The sequence below is a fragment of the Aegilops tauschii genome, chromosome 3, assembly GCF_002575655.3.
Source record: "Aegilops tauschii subsp. strangulata cultivar AL8/78 chromosome 3, Aet v6.0, whole genome shotgun sequence".
In the NCBI taxonomy this organism is placed as follows: Eukaryota; Viridiplantae; Streptophyta; class Magnoliopsida; order Poales; family Poaceae; genus Aegilops; species Aegilops tauschii.
Window position 1 is genome coordinate 583,418,638 of NC_053037.3, and position 15,236 is coordinate 583,433,873.

Below are 15,236 nucleotides of genomic sequence, written 5' to 3' on the forward strand. Positions count from 1 at the left end.
TACATCCGCTCCTACGCGGTAGTACCGCCCCATGCGCGCGGTAGTACCGCCCCATGCGCGGGGTAGTATCGTGAGTCCTGGTCTGTCACAGCAACATAAGCGGAAGTAGGGGCGGATGTAATTTTTTACATCTGCTCCCTGCGCGGTAGTACCGCATGCCATGTGCGGTAGTACCGTGTCGGATTTTTGCATTGTTTGATTTTCTACGGAAGTTGGCACAGATGTATTTTTATTCATTCACGCCCTTCCCTGGCTAGTCCAAGCATGCCTTGCAGTCGTACCGCAAGGGGGAGCGGTAGTACCGCGCCAGCGGCAGTATCGCCCTCAGCCTTTGCGCTTCAGGCCTGGTCTAGCTCCTGCCGTAGCAGCGGTAGTACCGCGGTCCGCCGCGGTAGTACCGTGAGCCCTTGCGGTAGTACCGCTTGTCTGGGGAGGTACTACCGCAGGTCGCGGGCTGGTTAGTAGATAACGGTTGGATTTGTCTCTCCACTATATAAGGGGTGTCTTCTTCCTCTAGTTGACTACCTCTTCCAACCCTAAGCTCCATTGTTGCTCCAAGCTCCTTTTTTGCCCGATCTCTCTCCCTAGCCAATAAAACTTGTTGATTTGCTCGGGATTGGGTGAGAAGGCCCCGATCTACACTTCTACCAAGAGAAATTTGATTCCCCCCACTAATCCCTAGCGGATCTTGTTACTCTTGGGTGTTTGAGCACCCTAGACAGTTGAGGTAACCGCGGAGCCATAGTCCATTGTGGTGAAGCTTCGTGGTGTCGTTGGGAGCCTCCAATTAAGTTGTGGAGATTGCCCCAACCTTGTTTGTAAAGGTCCGGTTGCCACCTCCAAGGGCACCAATAGTGGAATCACGGCATCTCGCATTGTGTGAGGGTGTGAGGAGAATACGGTGGCCCTAGTGGCTTCTTGGGGAGCATTGTGCCTCCACACCGCTCCAACGGAGACGTACTTCCCTTTAAAAGGAAGGAACTTTGGTAACACATCCTCGTCTTCACCGGCTCCACTCTTGGTTATCTCGTGCCTTTACTTGTGCAAACTTATTTGTGTTATATCCCTTGCTTGCTTGTGTGCTTGTTGTTGTTGCATCATATAGGTTGCTCACCTAGTTGCATATCTAGACAACCTACTTTGATGCAAAGTTTAATTTGGTAAAGAAAAGCTAAAAATTGTTAGTTGCCTATTCACCCCCTCTAGTCAACTATATCGATCATTTCAGCGGGCCAGCGCCGGAGGCTTGACGAGCATCAAAGGCAGATTTGTCTTGTTGACGGCTGCCCTCTTACCGGCTAGTTCCGCTCCTCTGCTCCTTGAATCAATACTCACAGACGGAACGCTCGGCGGTACGGGTTCTGTCAATCTTTCCTGAATCATCGCGCTGGATTCCCGTCTCGATGAAAGCCATAAGAAGTACTACTACTTTGCAACTCTTCCAATTGTGCCCTTTTTGCAGAGAATACTACACATCTAAGCCAGTAGTATCGGTTAATATTTGTTAAACGTGATATGCTAGGTGCAATGGTCCCACCTAGGCTGAACTAGGTTAGTTAGAGATAGAGTTAGATAATATTCTTGTAACCTCTTTTCATCTCTATCTTCTCTCTTTACTTGGTTCCCAAGATGTAATCTAAACAGCCTATATGCATATCTCAGGGATACGCCCCTGCCTATATAACACGAAACCGTCGCCTCCAACAAGGTACGGCGTTCATCGCTAGTTTACATCGTATACAGAGCCTTCTCTATCCACTACATCTAGAGAAAAACCCATCTCCATCGCCAGCCATGTCGTCCTCCTCAAACATCGGCCAGTCCTCCCTTCCTGGGCAGGTCACGGAGAAGCTCACCTGCACCAACTACGTGTTGTGGCATGCGCAGGTGACACTGCAGCTGAGAGGAGCTCGTTTCTTCGGCTACGTCGACCAGACCATGCCGGAGCCCGCCAAGCTCCTCACCACGAAGGACAAGGACGGGAAAGATGAACAGACGCCGAATCCTCTTCACGCGATCTGGTTCAAAGAAGGAGAGCAGGTACTTGGATACTTGCTGAACAATCTCACCAAGGAAGTGCTTGTGCAGGTCACATCCATAGCTACGCCGCATGAACTCTGGGTTGCCCATGCGCACATGTTCTCGTCGTAGTCCAGAGCCCGCGTCAACAACATCCGCGCCGCACCCACTACAAGAAATATGTCAACTTGTGACCACCACTATTGGTCACTGAATGGTCGTTGTTTTCCATTTGTGACCTTTTTGTGACAAAAAACAGAAGGTCAAAAGCTGGCAGTCGTAAACTGAAATTAACGACCTTCTTCGGGATAAGGTCGTAGACATTTACGACTAAAACAAAAGGTCGTTGAACCTATGACCTTCTGTTTTGGTCACTGGCTGTCTACCCAGGCCACGTCGGATCCGACGTGGCAATCTGACGTGGCAAATTGCGACCAATTGAAAAGGTCACTGATAAGATTCAGCCCGGTCCGATTAGGTGTCTATATGGGCCGAGCCCATTAATTCAGCCCATTTATTAGTTATTTTTCTTTCAGTTTTTTTCAACTACATGGGCCGAGCCCAACAATTAAGCCTTTTTTATTTTCTGGTTGTGGCCTTTTTGGTTCAGCAGATCAAGTATTTCTTTTTTTAATGATGGGTCCCAATTGTCAGGTTCTTTTGGTAAGTTGGTCCCAGTTGTCTCGGTCATTTTCTTCAAATTTCAATTTGCTAGTAAATAAATAAACCAATATTCCAATGGGAACAGACAAAGAACACACGCAACACTTCAAATAATACCCAAAATCAGTTTGATACATCATACAATAGCAGAATCAGTGTGTTACATCATCATATAACACATACAAATGGCAATCAGTCTATATACTCCAGGTCTCTTCAAACTTCGAATTCCCCAGCTTCCCAGCTTCCAAATCTTGGTTCATACAGATCTGCAGCATAAAATCGACGGCACGTTAATAGACCAAACTTGGCGTTACAACAGATGAATGAATATGTGGTGTCTTCTTCAAATAAGTTCAATTTGTTGAAAATGGCATTTACAACTAGAAGCCATCCACCCACTAAACAGAATTTTCATGAATATGTTCAATTGTGTTTAATTACTAACCTACATGAGCTCTAAGCAACTTTTAGCACACCAGCAATAGTCGCTTGAACATGCACACAAACAAACACGACGAAAAATAAATTAAGGCTAGGAAGTGACCCAATCACTATGCAACTCAAATATAATGAAGAATCTAAGCAGGATAAAAATGGTTCCTCAATATGATCATGTCCCAGGTACGCTACAAGCAGTGCTAATATAAACAAGTAAAATTCTTAGAATTGACATACAAAGACCGATGCTAGGTTACGCAAACATCAAAATATCAGGAAACAAATAAACCCCAGATCCTCACAAGCAGCAGGAATAAATTTTGTTCAGATTCAATTATATAAAACACATTCACAACAGATTTAATTGGAAGCGAAATCACAACTTAAACTGTTGCATGAAGGAAACGTCTGTTGACCGCTCCGCCATGTAAATAGATGAATTTGAATAAATATAAACAAGTAAATTTGAATCATAACCCAGGCTGGGGGTACCTTGAGTATGAGCTTGAGCTTGTCGAATTCAGTGTCGCACATTCTGGGGTTGCCGGCAATGTAGGACATCGAGAATTCGACCAGCCTCTACTCATCGTGTAAACACCAAGAAAAAGAACAAAGGTTTGAATCAAACAATAGTTGTAAATCCTGTTAGCATGACTACAAATTATCAATAACCAAAGTACTCATCTTCCTTCCAGGTTTTGAATAGCCTAACAAATTATCAGCTCCATTTTTCTTCCCAACAAATAACACACCAGTCCCCAAACCAGCAAAGAGCATGGGAATAAACAGACCAACCCCCACATTCCAATAATTCAAACACTCAGCAGTCAAATGTGTGTGCGTGTGCATGTAAATAAACTGAGGTTATGCAAAGTGATAAATACAGTTTTACCTTTGTTTCTTTTGTTCATGTACAAAATCTCCCATCATATATAGACCAAAGTGCATGTGACAAAATAATATAGAGCATGCTTTTCAATATGCAAATAATTGCACACAATACTCTTAGTTGTGCTCAACCAGTAGACATCAGTAGGATGCAATGTTTGATACATCAAGAGCTATTGATCGTTCGTCCATTCACAACACTTGCATGAATGAATCTACGCAGCCTCGGCAAACCTAGCCCTACGCCATGCCAACCTACTGAATTTCACAACGCCTTGCACTTGGACCAGGGAGTGGATAGGAGGCGAGCGTCGTTTATGGACAGACATACCCATCTTGCGGAAGTAGAGGAAGTTGGTGACGAGGCACCAATCCGGTAGTGTTGCACCACCAGCTTGGGGTTCAGGTACAGGTGGTACGACAAGATGATCTGCAATCAATCAATCAATCACTAGGTCATCGACTCGACTCAGCAGAAGAAGCACCAGATCGCGCCGCGAACGGCCAGAGGCCCACCCCCACGGGTGAACTACAGTGGGCGCAGGGTGACGCGTACCTCGAGGGTGCAGCCGACGGTGGTGAGGACGGCGGCGGTGAGGTAGGAGCGCGTGATGATGGGCATCTGCTGGTACCACTCCTCCACCGCCTGCGCCATCCCTGCTCCTCCTCGACGAACTCGGTGTCCTCACCACCGTCGGCTTGACAGCTGATGTGATTCGTTCACAACAACCGTCTTCCCAAAGAGCTTTAGGACCGGAGCATCGGACGTGTTGTCACACACCACTTCTTCTGAAATACTACTTCCCTTGGATTTCTGAAATATACAGTTAAAAAATCATCAGAATTGGAAAGATTGAAGAATTTCATTCAGGTAAAGCTGCTAGTGTGTTTGTACGCATTAGCTGCAAACAAGTGTTGTTTGTTTTACTTACCCTGCTCTGCTCTACTCTTCTCTTCTCCAAGCGAAAGCAGAGCACGGAGAGCAAGCACACTACCATAACATACAAAGCCATTATGTTATGTTATGACTCACTCACGCACTGCCATTATGTTATGGATGAGCAAGTCTAGTGTGTGAGAGAAAATGCAGACAAGTTGAGGTAAAGTGCTGACCCCATGCTGTGAGGAACAGATCGAGTAGCTAATAACTGGGCAATGCAGCACCAAGTCCGACTCTACTAACTACCACCTGTGACGCATCATTGTTGATCCAAAGCAGATAATAGTAAAGATTAGAACCCATGATTTTGATACAGAAGTTACCTAGCCTGGTAGCCTAGCATAGAACAACACTACATAGTACTTGGCCAGCAAATTTGAGCAATTCAGTGACCGCATCGCATGACAACAAATATAAAAACTATGAACAACATCGCATACATGTGTGACAACAGAGAACACATTTGACAATGCAGAACGCATGCGCAACCACACATCCCATAACAGGGTTACAATCTACAGGCAGTTAGCTAGCTGCTACTAGATCACTCACTCATCAATTTAGAACTGCAAAAGAGCGCAAAATAAATAAATCAACATGAGCATAAGGCATACTGTAGTAACTAATTTAGATGGACTTTGTACTACTCGGGTTTCATTCTGATATAATGGAACCAGGGATGATTAAAAAAAGAAAAGGCATCGACCATAATGTTACACAGTAGTCAATTTATGGTCTGAACATCAGATGTCGTCCGTGCTCTGAACCAAAATGTAAGGAACCTTAAGAGATGATTGTAGTGATACACTAGAATTTCATCCATTTATCAACAATCGCAGAGATTAGGACTGCAATTTGCAGTGAATCAGAGATTGGGACTACAATTTCATCCCTAGCAAATATATGTTTCCTAATTATTATTCATTTCCAAATGCAGGAAACCATCCCGGTGACCCAGCTTGTCCGAGAGACTGCTGCTGTTTTGCAGGAGTTCCCACAATCTGAGATGATTGTTGACGATGTATCATCGAAAAGGCTTGTACTGCCAGAGTGATTACCAGCAGCAGCAGCAGCAAGGAACGGAAGCAGAGTAGCAAAGCAATGCTTGTGCAGAACTCGGCATGCATGCAGAGTGACACAAACTCATCATCACACAATATGAATATTGTAAACACCAAACTTACTGGGACGCTAGTGACACAAGTTTCCGAGTAATGCAATGCATGTATCAAACCCTATGCAGACCGATGAAAACTCGTGGGACAAATGAGTAAGTAGCATGCAAAATCACTTGCACTAACAATGGTGGCTGCTGTCAGGTTCAGCAGGATACACTCACACAGACACACTTATTATTAACACTGGTAGAACAGAGCAGTGGTGTTGCAGCAATGGCCTGGCGCGGCACGGGCAGGCAGGCAGGCAGACATGCTGGCGCGTGCATGGCAAAAAAAGAAATACCAGGGCCTCGACCTCGTGGCATGCCAGAAAAGGAGCATGTACAAGTCACGGGGCGATTGAGCCAGCCGCGACGTGGACAAGTCGGGAGACAGCAAATTGGCCGAGCCCATTCTACATGCGTGCTGACTCTGTATATAGTCTAATCATCATTCTCCTGCGACTGCATCCTAAATCCGGAGCACGGGGGACACGGATTGATGGGCGCCCATGCCATGCGCGATCCATCCGAATAGAGTCGGACGGAGAATCAAACTTTGGACAGCAATCTGGCTACCACCTAGGACTCGACCGACGGCAATCAGACGGAAAACGCACGCGCAAGGGCAGGGGAGGGGAGGGGATGCTTACCGAGGATTGCGGAGAGGCGGACGACGGCGTCCGGCGGGGGGACGAAGCCAGGGGTCGGCGTGGGCGGCGCCGGGGCCGGGGCGGAGACGGGACCGTGGAGGCAGCGTCGTTGGCGTTGGCGGAGGAGGACTTCTTGTGCCGGTCGCGGTTGTGGTGGGACGAGGTGGCGTCCGCGCCTGCGCCTACGGGGTCCTGCGCCACCGGCATGCAGCAGCGCCCCTTCGACACCAGCCGCGAGGTCTTCACCGGATCCGTCCCCAGCTCATCGGGGAAGGGCGGATCTCGGGTGGTGGTCGGCGGCGCGGAGGAGGGGCTTGTCGGCGGCGATGGCGAGGGCAGGTGGTGTGGGGCTGGAGGAGCGGGGTATATATGGGGGAGCATCGGCAGGCAGGGCGTCCATCCTCGTATGAAGACGACGAGGGGAGGGAGGAATCTGCCCGGAGAGAAGCCAAAACCATGGCCGCTGCCGCCTGGCCGGCTGGATCTGGTTAGGTAAGTAGAGAAGGTGGGGGCGGGTGAGGGGAGGGGGATGGTGGTGGGGCATCGGCGGCGGTGAGGAGAGCGTATTTTCGGAGCGAGGCCGCCGATGGGTGGGTGAGAGCGCCGACGGGGTGGGGAGCGGGGAAGGAGGGGGCGGCAACGGAGGGACGTCGTCGTCGATCTGGATCTAGGAGAGGGGTGAGAGACGCGACCGCGGGCTGCTAGGGTTTGGGTTGGCCTGCTGAGAGGTGAGTGAGAGACGTTGGATCCGTCTGGTGTGGACGGTTCAGATCAGATAGAGTGGGGTGATCCGTGAGAAGTGTTCTGATTGGTCCGATAATCTATGATTTAAAATAATTTTCAAGTACTAAAGATAGAGCTATTTTGTGAAGCGGCTATCAAAAATATTTTGCAAAAGGGCATTACACAAATTTTCACTCAAGTTAGACCACATTTTATGGACGAGCATCAATTTGTATGTATTTTTGATCTTTCTAGCTATTTTTAATCATTTTTTGAGTGCCCAAAATAAGTTTTTTTTGAAGGACCTATAATATATTTGTTGCAAAATTGTACCAAATTAATTTTCTAAAATACTAGGACATATTTAATGCACAATTGACCAAATGGTTGGGTGTAAAAAGTTTTGATCCACCTCTCGTGAAAAAGACAAATTTCCGCCGATTCAGTTGGAAACAGGTCAAATTTGAATTGCAGCTGCCTTATAGTTTTCTCTTTATTTTTTCCAAAAATCATTTCTAGGTACATAAGTATCTATTAAATCAGAGAAACACCAAAAAAATCCAAGATTCAACCACTAGCTAGGAATGGTTATTCCCGCCGTTTCGACTGCATTTTGAAACGGGCATAAAAAATTCAAAAAAATCAAAAAATTGGGAAACCTTCGCATTGTGTCATTATATGTGGCCAAGTTACCAGCAATAATTATAAACTTGTAATACGGCAATTCTTTTAAAAAAAGTGTTCTCACAAAACGAGCTATCAAGTGTGAAGATTCATGGCTTTCAAGCCAAATGATCAATTTTATGGCCACATTCATGACATAGTTTGTTCAAATCATCTCATATTGTGCACAAGGGTGCATCTTGGAATGGCAGACAATGTTGCCCAAGGAAGTTTTCATTTTCTTTGGACGAAAAATTCATTTTCCATTTTTCGAGTGCCCAAAATGAGTTTTTTTGTGAAGGACCTATAATATATTTGTTGCAAAATTGTACCAAATAAATTTTCTAATGCACAATTGACCAAATGGTTAGGTGTCAAAAGTTTTTATCCACCTCTGGTGAAATAGACAAATTTCCGCCGATTCAGTTGGAAACGGGTCAAATTTGAACTGCAAATGCCTCATAGTTTGCTCTTTATTTTTTCCAAAAATCCTTTCTAGGTACATAAGTATCTATTTAATCAGAGAAACACCAAAAAAATTCAAAGATTCAACCACTAGCTAGGAATAGTCGTGCCCGCCGTTTTGACCGCATTTTGAAACGGGCATAAAAAATTCAAAAAAATTAAAAAATTTGGAAAACCTTCGCATTGTGTCATTATATGTGACCAAGTTATCAGGAAAAATTATAAATTTGTAATACGGCGATTATTTTAAAAAAGTGTTCTCAGAAACAAGCTATCATGCCTGAAGATTCATGGCTTTCAAGCCAAATGATCAATCTTATGGCCACATTCATGACTTAGTTTGTTCAAATGATCTCATATTGTGCACAAGGGTGCATCTTAGAATGGAAAACAATGTTGCCTAAGGGAATTTTCATTTTCTTTGGACGAAAAAATCATTTTCCATTTTTCGAGTGCCCAAAATGAGTTTTTTTGTGAAGGACCTATAATATATTTGTTGCAAAATTGTACCAAATCAATTTTCTAAAATACTAGGACATATTTAATGCACAATTGACAAAATGGTTGGGTGTAAAAAGTTTTTATCCACCTCTGGTGAAAAAGACAAATTTCCGCCGATTCAGTTAGAAACGGGTTAATTTTGAACTGCAGCTGCCTTATAGTTTGCTCTTTATTTTTTTTCCAAAAATCATTTGTAGGTACATAAGTATCTATTTAATCAGAGAAACACCAAAAAAAATCCAAGATTCAACCACTAGCTAGGAACGGTCATTCCCGCTGTTTTGACCGCATTTTGAAATGGGCATAAAAATTCAAAAAAAATCAAAAAATTGGAAAACCTTCGCATTGTGTCATTATATGTGACCAAGTTATCAGGAAAAATTATAAACTTGTAATACGGCAATTATTTTTAAAAAGTTTTCTCAGAAATGAGCTATCATGCATGAAGATTCATGGCTTTCAAGTCAAATGATCAATCTTATGGCCACATTCATGGCATAGTTTGTTCAAATGATCTTATATTGTGCACAAGGGTGTGAATCTTGGAATTCCAAACAATGTTTCCTAACGGAGTTTTCATTTTCTTTGCATGGAAAATACATTTTCCATTTTCCGAGTGCCCGAAATGAGTTTTTTTGTGAAGGACCTACCATATATTTGTTGCAAAATTGGACCTAATCAATTTTATAAAATACTAGGCCATATTTAATGCACAATTGACAAAATGGTTGGGTGTCAAAAGTTTTGATCCACCTCTGGTGAAAAAGACAAATTCCTGTCGATTCAGTAGGAAGCGGGTCAAATTTGAACTGCAGCTGCCTCATAGTTTGCTCTTTATTTTTTCCAAAAATCATTACTAGGTACATAAGTACCTATTTAGTCATAAATACATGGTTTCGTGGCGATACATCGAGGTTTGGATGGTGGCCGAGGGCCCCAACTGTAGAGCGCGTAAGCTCGCATGCCCATCGCGTGGTCACCGCGTGACCGTGGTGTTGCCATGCGTTCTGGGCGGACTAGGAATGTCTAGTGGATTGGGCACTCCCCTGGTAGGTGCTAGGAAGAAAATTATAACATAAAATTCTCATGAGGAGACCGAACTATGCTCAAACATGAATTAGCAGCCAAGTGTTTGATTAGCGATACGGGAAATAAACATGGCCAATGGGCGTGAGTTTTGGCTGAGGATGGTCATATACTAAGAAGAATGTCTTCACAAATTTTTAGGGAAATCAAGAATATATAAATAACACTTCCTTCACAAAGTGTTGCTCTGAACAGAATAGGAAAATGAACATTGTTGAACTAGGCAAGGTAGGTTTTTGACATATTTGATGAAGATATGATCCAAACAATTTATGAGAATTTTTTGGGAATTTTTGGAATAACAGAAATATGAATTTTTGGAATAACAGAAATATAGGTTGCTTCACAACCTAGTGCAAAAATTGACACATGGCCATTACACATAGGCAAAACTGATGAGATGGCGCCTAGTCATCGCAACCCACCACAATTTACAAGGCTATGACCATCTATATTGGTCGTTAACAACTAGAAATAAGCCAGCGGACCAACGCTGTTTGCTTTATGACCATTTCGTGTAAGGAAATTACAACCTTTCTGACCAAAAATGGTCGCAATGGTTTAGGGTTTGGAGCCCCCCGAACAGCTTTTGACCAATTGGTCTCAAATGGTCATAGATCTATGGCCAATTCTTCCAGGGTCACTAACAGAAGGTCACTAGTTGACATATTTCTTGTAGTGACCCTCCACGGCGCAAAAGGGCACGCAAACGGTGGAAGCGTACTTTGCTCACATGCGATCACTCGCAGATGAGCTTGCAGCCACGGGAAAGCTGATCGGTGATGATGAACTGTCCTCCTACATCACCGTCGGCCTCGACATGGAGTATCAGCCTCTCATCTCCGCCAACGACGCCCGCACCGAGCCCATCAGCCTCGACGACCTCTTCGCTCAGATGAGCAGCTTTGATTAGCTCCTTGCTCTCTACAACGGGACGGGCTCTGGTGGAGGCTTCAAGTCTTCTGCTAACGCGGCCTTCCGCGGCCGCGGAGGTGGCGGCTCTTGCTACTGCGAGCAACCGCACAACAAGGGCAAGCCATCGGGTGGAGGCAACAGCAGCGGTGGCAACTCCTCCAACAGTGGCGGCGGCGGGTGGCCCTTCTACAACAACAACAGGGGGCGCCGCAACTCTTCTGGCAAGCCTCGCGAGGGCGCAGATGTCACGCACTGCCAAATCTGTGGCAAGCCAGGCCACACAGCAAGGGATTGCTGGTACCGGTTTGAAGAAGATAAAGAATCTTCCCAAGATGAGAAAGTTGCAGCAGCGGCAGAAGGCTCCTACGGCGTCGATACCAACTGGTATGTGGACAGCGGCGCGACAAACCACATTACAGGCGACCTGGAGAAGGTGACCGTACGTGAAAAGTACTGTGGATAGGACCAAGTTCACACTACCAATGGAGAAGGTATGAGAATTAGCCATATTGGTCACTCAGTATTTAAAACTCCCCATAGAAAAATCCATCTTAGAAGAATTTTGCATATTCCTAGTGCCTCGAAAAATCTCCTTTCCGTTCATCGCATTGCCCTTGATAACCATGTCTTTCTTGAATTTCACCCGTTCTTCTTTTTGATCAAGGATCAGGTCACGAAGAAAATCCTATATCAAAGTAGATGCTTTCGAGGGCTTTACCCGTTGATTCTGGAGCTTAGGAGATTGAATAAACAAGCCTAGGTGTCACCAAAGTTTCGTCAACACGGTGGCATGATAGATTAGGGCATGCATCTTTTTCTTTGATCAATCAAGTGCTTAGGAAAAATAAGCTCCCTTTTGTTGGTGAGCGTAGTTGTGAAACAATTTGTGATTCATGTCAACGTGCTAAGAGTCATCAATTACCTTATCCTGTGTCTACAAGTGTTTCTACCAAACCTCTCCAGCTTATATTTTCTGATGTTTGGGGGCCTGCCCCTACTTCTGTTGGAAGACACTCCTATTACGTTAGTTTTATCGATGACTACAGCAAATACACATGGATCTATCTTCTTAAGAAACAATCTGATGTATTTCAAGTGTTTCACAATTTTCAAGCACTCGTAGAAAGAAAATTTAATTGCAAAATTCTAGCTCTCGAATCTAATTGGGGAGGAGAATACAGAAATCTAAACTCATTCTTCCAACAAATTGGCATATCTCACCATGTGTCTTGTCCTCATGCTCATCAGCAGAATGGATCTGCCGAGCGTAAGCATAGGCACATCGTTGAAGTAGGTCTTGCCTTGCTTGCTGCTGCATCCATGCCACTAAAGTTCTCGGATGAAGCGTTTCTCACCGCAGTTCATCTTATTAACATATTGCCTAGTCGTGTCATCAATAATGAAACACTACTAGGGAAAACCTTATACACAGAACTTTAGCTGTAGCGCGTGTCAAAAAAACACGTTGGTGCTAAGTAGCAGTAGCGCGCCGCTGTAAACGGCGCTACAGATACAGTTGTAGCAGTAGCATGCCTGAAGATAAAAGCGCTACTACTAAAATTCCCACGGCTTAGCCGATAGGCTACACATAGTAGTAGCGATCTACGTAGAACTACGCTACCGCTACTTGCTTTGTAGCAGCGCGTGTACGATGCAATGCGCTACTGCTAAAGGAAATAAAATTAAATGGAAAGCAAATAGAAAAGTAAATGAAAATGAAAGAAATAGAAAAAGGTGAAAGGAAAAAAATAAAATGTGAAGAAAAATAAATGAAAAGGGGGAAAAAGAGAAAGGAATAGCAGTAGCGCGTATCGAGGAAAACTCTGTAGCTAGCTTAGCAGTAGCGTATTTCCTGGAACGCGCTACTGCTACTTCTGACTTAATCGCGCGGTCGTTCTTCCCCACGACCACTTCCCCCAAATCAAACTCCTCCCGCTGTCGCCGCCGCCGTCGCCCGTCGGCCGCCGCGCGCTCTCCCGTCGCTCTCCGCACACCCTCGACGCCGTCCCCGACCCTGGATTGGACGCCGCCCCCGACCCCGACCTCGACGCCGCCCTCCGCCGCGCGCCCGAGCCCCGACCCTGACCTCGACGCCGCCTGCCCCTCTCTCGCCGCAGGCACCCGAGGTGAGCACGCCTGCTCCTCCCCCACCCCTACCTCTGCCTAGATAGGGTTCTTCAAATTTTAGTCGCATCAAATTAGTTAGGGTTCCTCTATGGGTGGAAATGAATCGGATACGGATGCGGCTGGGATGTTTTCTTAGATGATGTTTTCTTAGATGATGAATAAACACTAGTGTAATGCATAATAAAACGAGTAAAATTTGACCACTTATTTCACTTTTAAGTTGGATAATTGGAATATCCGCTGCCACTTTCCACCCCTAGGTTCATCAAATTAGATGGTAATTAGGGCAGTAGTTCCTAGGTACTAATTAGTTAGTAAGAACTAGGTACTAATTAGGTACTAGTTTATTTTTATTCATAGTAAGTTTATTTTTAGTAGGAACTAGTTGAATTAATAGAACTAGTTAGTAAGAACTTGTTGTTATTTTTTTAGTTAAAGCAATTTTTCCCGCATCGACGTCGACGATGCCTATCCTGCATCCTCGTCGTTGAGTCGGTGGAGGACACCTGCGTCACCAGATGGGCCATGTTCGGCACTGGGCTCCGCCGGGGTGGTACTGGGAGGCGCTACCTACTGGGGGGCGCAGGTTGGTGAGGAGCCAGCCCGTCGTTGACCCGAACCTTCTTTGGTGGCGGTCGCGTGGGCCAGTGATGGTCCAGAGGCTCGAGGACCCCGCGGAGGTGGTGCGTCACCATGTCAGTGAGGAGGATGCGCACGTCCGTCGCCACTTGTTTGCGTTGGAGCACAGGTTCTCCAATACCTGGCAAGTTCTCCAGGGATCTCACTGGAGCTATGATCCTGTGATGGTTCCTTCTCTGTGGGTGTCCACCACCCGTGCCGATACCCGTCGTGCGCTAGGGTTTTAGTTGTATTAGTGATGTTATATGTATGATACTATTCGGGATGTATTATTGATAATATTCGACGATGTACGGACGCATGAGGTGACTTACTTTTGCTTATTGAATGCATGATAATTTGAATGCATGCTAATATGAGTCCTATAAGATATTTTGAAATGTATATCTTGTGTTGCTCAAATAGGATATGTGCTTGCCCAAGTGGCCGGTCATGTTTGCAGGTTACACGTCCGAGTGGCCTATGTTTTGCCGGAGTGTTGATTCATTTCCGTTCCGGCAAATTTCAGGCGCTCGATATGTCCTATTTTAGCAAAGGTCATGCCGGATTTTTCCGTGAATTTTGGCATGACTTGTGCCAGAATACGTAGGAAATATCAAGTGCCCCGGATTTGTGTGTTGAGTATCCTGGTAGTTATCTTCGATCGATTTTCAATTAATGTTTCAACTATGAACATAGGAAATGTCTAACGACGAAAAGGATTTCGATATTTGCAAATACTGCGAAGACGAACGCGGCCTGTGCGACGGAATCTTCCTAGATAATGATAGGCGCTCCAGCATCAAGCTGGACGTGAACTTCGAAGTGGATACAGTAAGTCACAACGACAAGTCTTTTTTCTAATTAAGCATGACATCTGCTTCATTTGCTTCAACTTATAATTTAATTTTTTTTACTATTCTAGTAGCGTATCCCCTGCCATGCAAGAGTTTTTGTATTGGATAAGATAGGTTTCAGTCGTACTATGGAGGTAAAGAAAGTTTACTTGAAGACCGAGCATGGTTGTATTTTCCATGCAAAATTATACAACGCAGACGACTACACCTATTTTGGATGCAAAACTTGGCGAGCACTATGCAAGACTTATGCATTTGAGCCTAATATGGTGATCACCTTTGATATTCGTCCGGAAGATGATATTGAAGGTAATATCGACATCTGGGTCGATGTGCAGACGCCTCCAGTTATACCATTATGTGAGTTTCTCAACCATATTTATGTCTTTGATATTGTTTATTCAAAAATAGTTGACAACTAATTTCTATTGTCAGCTTATTTTCGTTCAAGCAAACATGTCCAGCGCTTGGTAGACATGACCTACTACTGTCCCGGGGCTGAACTAAACTGCGAGGAGATA

The 15,236-nt window shown here is 44.9% G+C and overlaps 2 protein-coding genes and 1 non-coding gene across 7 annotated transcripts; 2 read left to right on the forward strand and 1 right to left on the reverse strand.

Moving 5' to 3' along the window:
- Nucleotides 1–2,766: 2,766 nt before the first annotated feature.
- Nucleotides 2,767–7,336, reverse strand: LOC120962022 (uncharacterized). 5 transcript variants are annotated; one of them, XR_006671155.2, is made up of 6 exons: nucleotides 6,761–7,329; nucleotides 5,125–5,200; nucleotides 4,944–5,002; nucleotides 4,568–4,825; nucleotides 4,343–4,441; nucleotides 2,767–2,951 (listed from the first exon to the last, which is right to left on the reverse strand). XR_006671155.2 is itself a non-coding variant. In XM_040385782.2 (6 exons), exons 3-6 carry the CDS (start codon nucleotides 4,664–4,666, stop codon nucleotides 2,880–2,882), a joined length of 357 nt encoding a protein of 118 aa, XP_040241716.1. In that variant the 5' UTR covers nucleotides 4,667–4,825; nucleotides 4,944–5,002; nucleotides 5,125–6,733; the 3' UTR covers nucleotides 2,767–2,879. The 5 variants fall into 5 exon arrangements, 1 of the variants encoding a protein (XP_040241716.1); XM_040385782.2 differs by lacking the exon at nucleotides 6,761–7,329 and adding an exon at nucleotides 3,616–3,702 and having other exon boundaries at nucleotides 5,125–6,733; XR_006671153.2 differs by having other exon boundaries at nucleotides 4,944–5,200; nucleotides 6,761–7,336.
- A 3,595-nt stretch (nucleotides 7,337–10,931) lies between these two features.
- LOC141020737 (uncharacterized) lies at nucleotides 10,932–11,576 on the forward strand. The gene is made up of 2 exons (XM_073495678.1): nucleotides 10,932–11,097; nucleotides 11,191–11,576. Exons 1-2 carry the CDS (start codon nucleotides 10,932–10,934, stop codon nucleotides 11,574–11,576), a joined length of 552 nt encoding a protein of 183 aa, XP_073351779.1.
- Nucleotides 10,971–11,109, forward strand: LOC120962212 (small nucleolar RNA Z247). Its single transcript, XR_005753055.1, has one exon. It is a non-coding gene; the product is annotated as a small nucleolar RNA Z247 (small nucleolar RNA).
- Nucleotides 11,577–15,236: the final 3,660 nt, after the last annotated feature.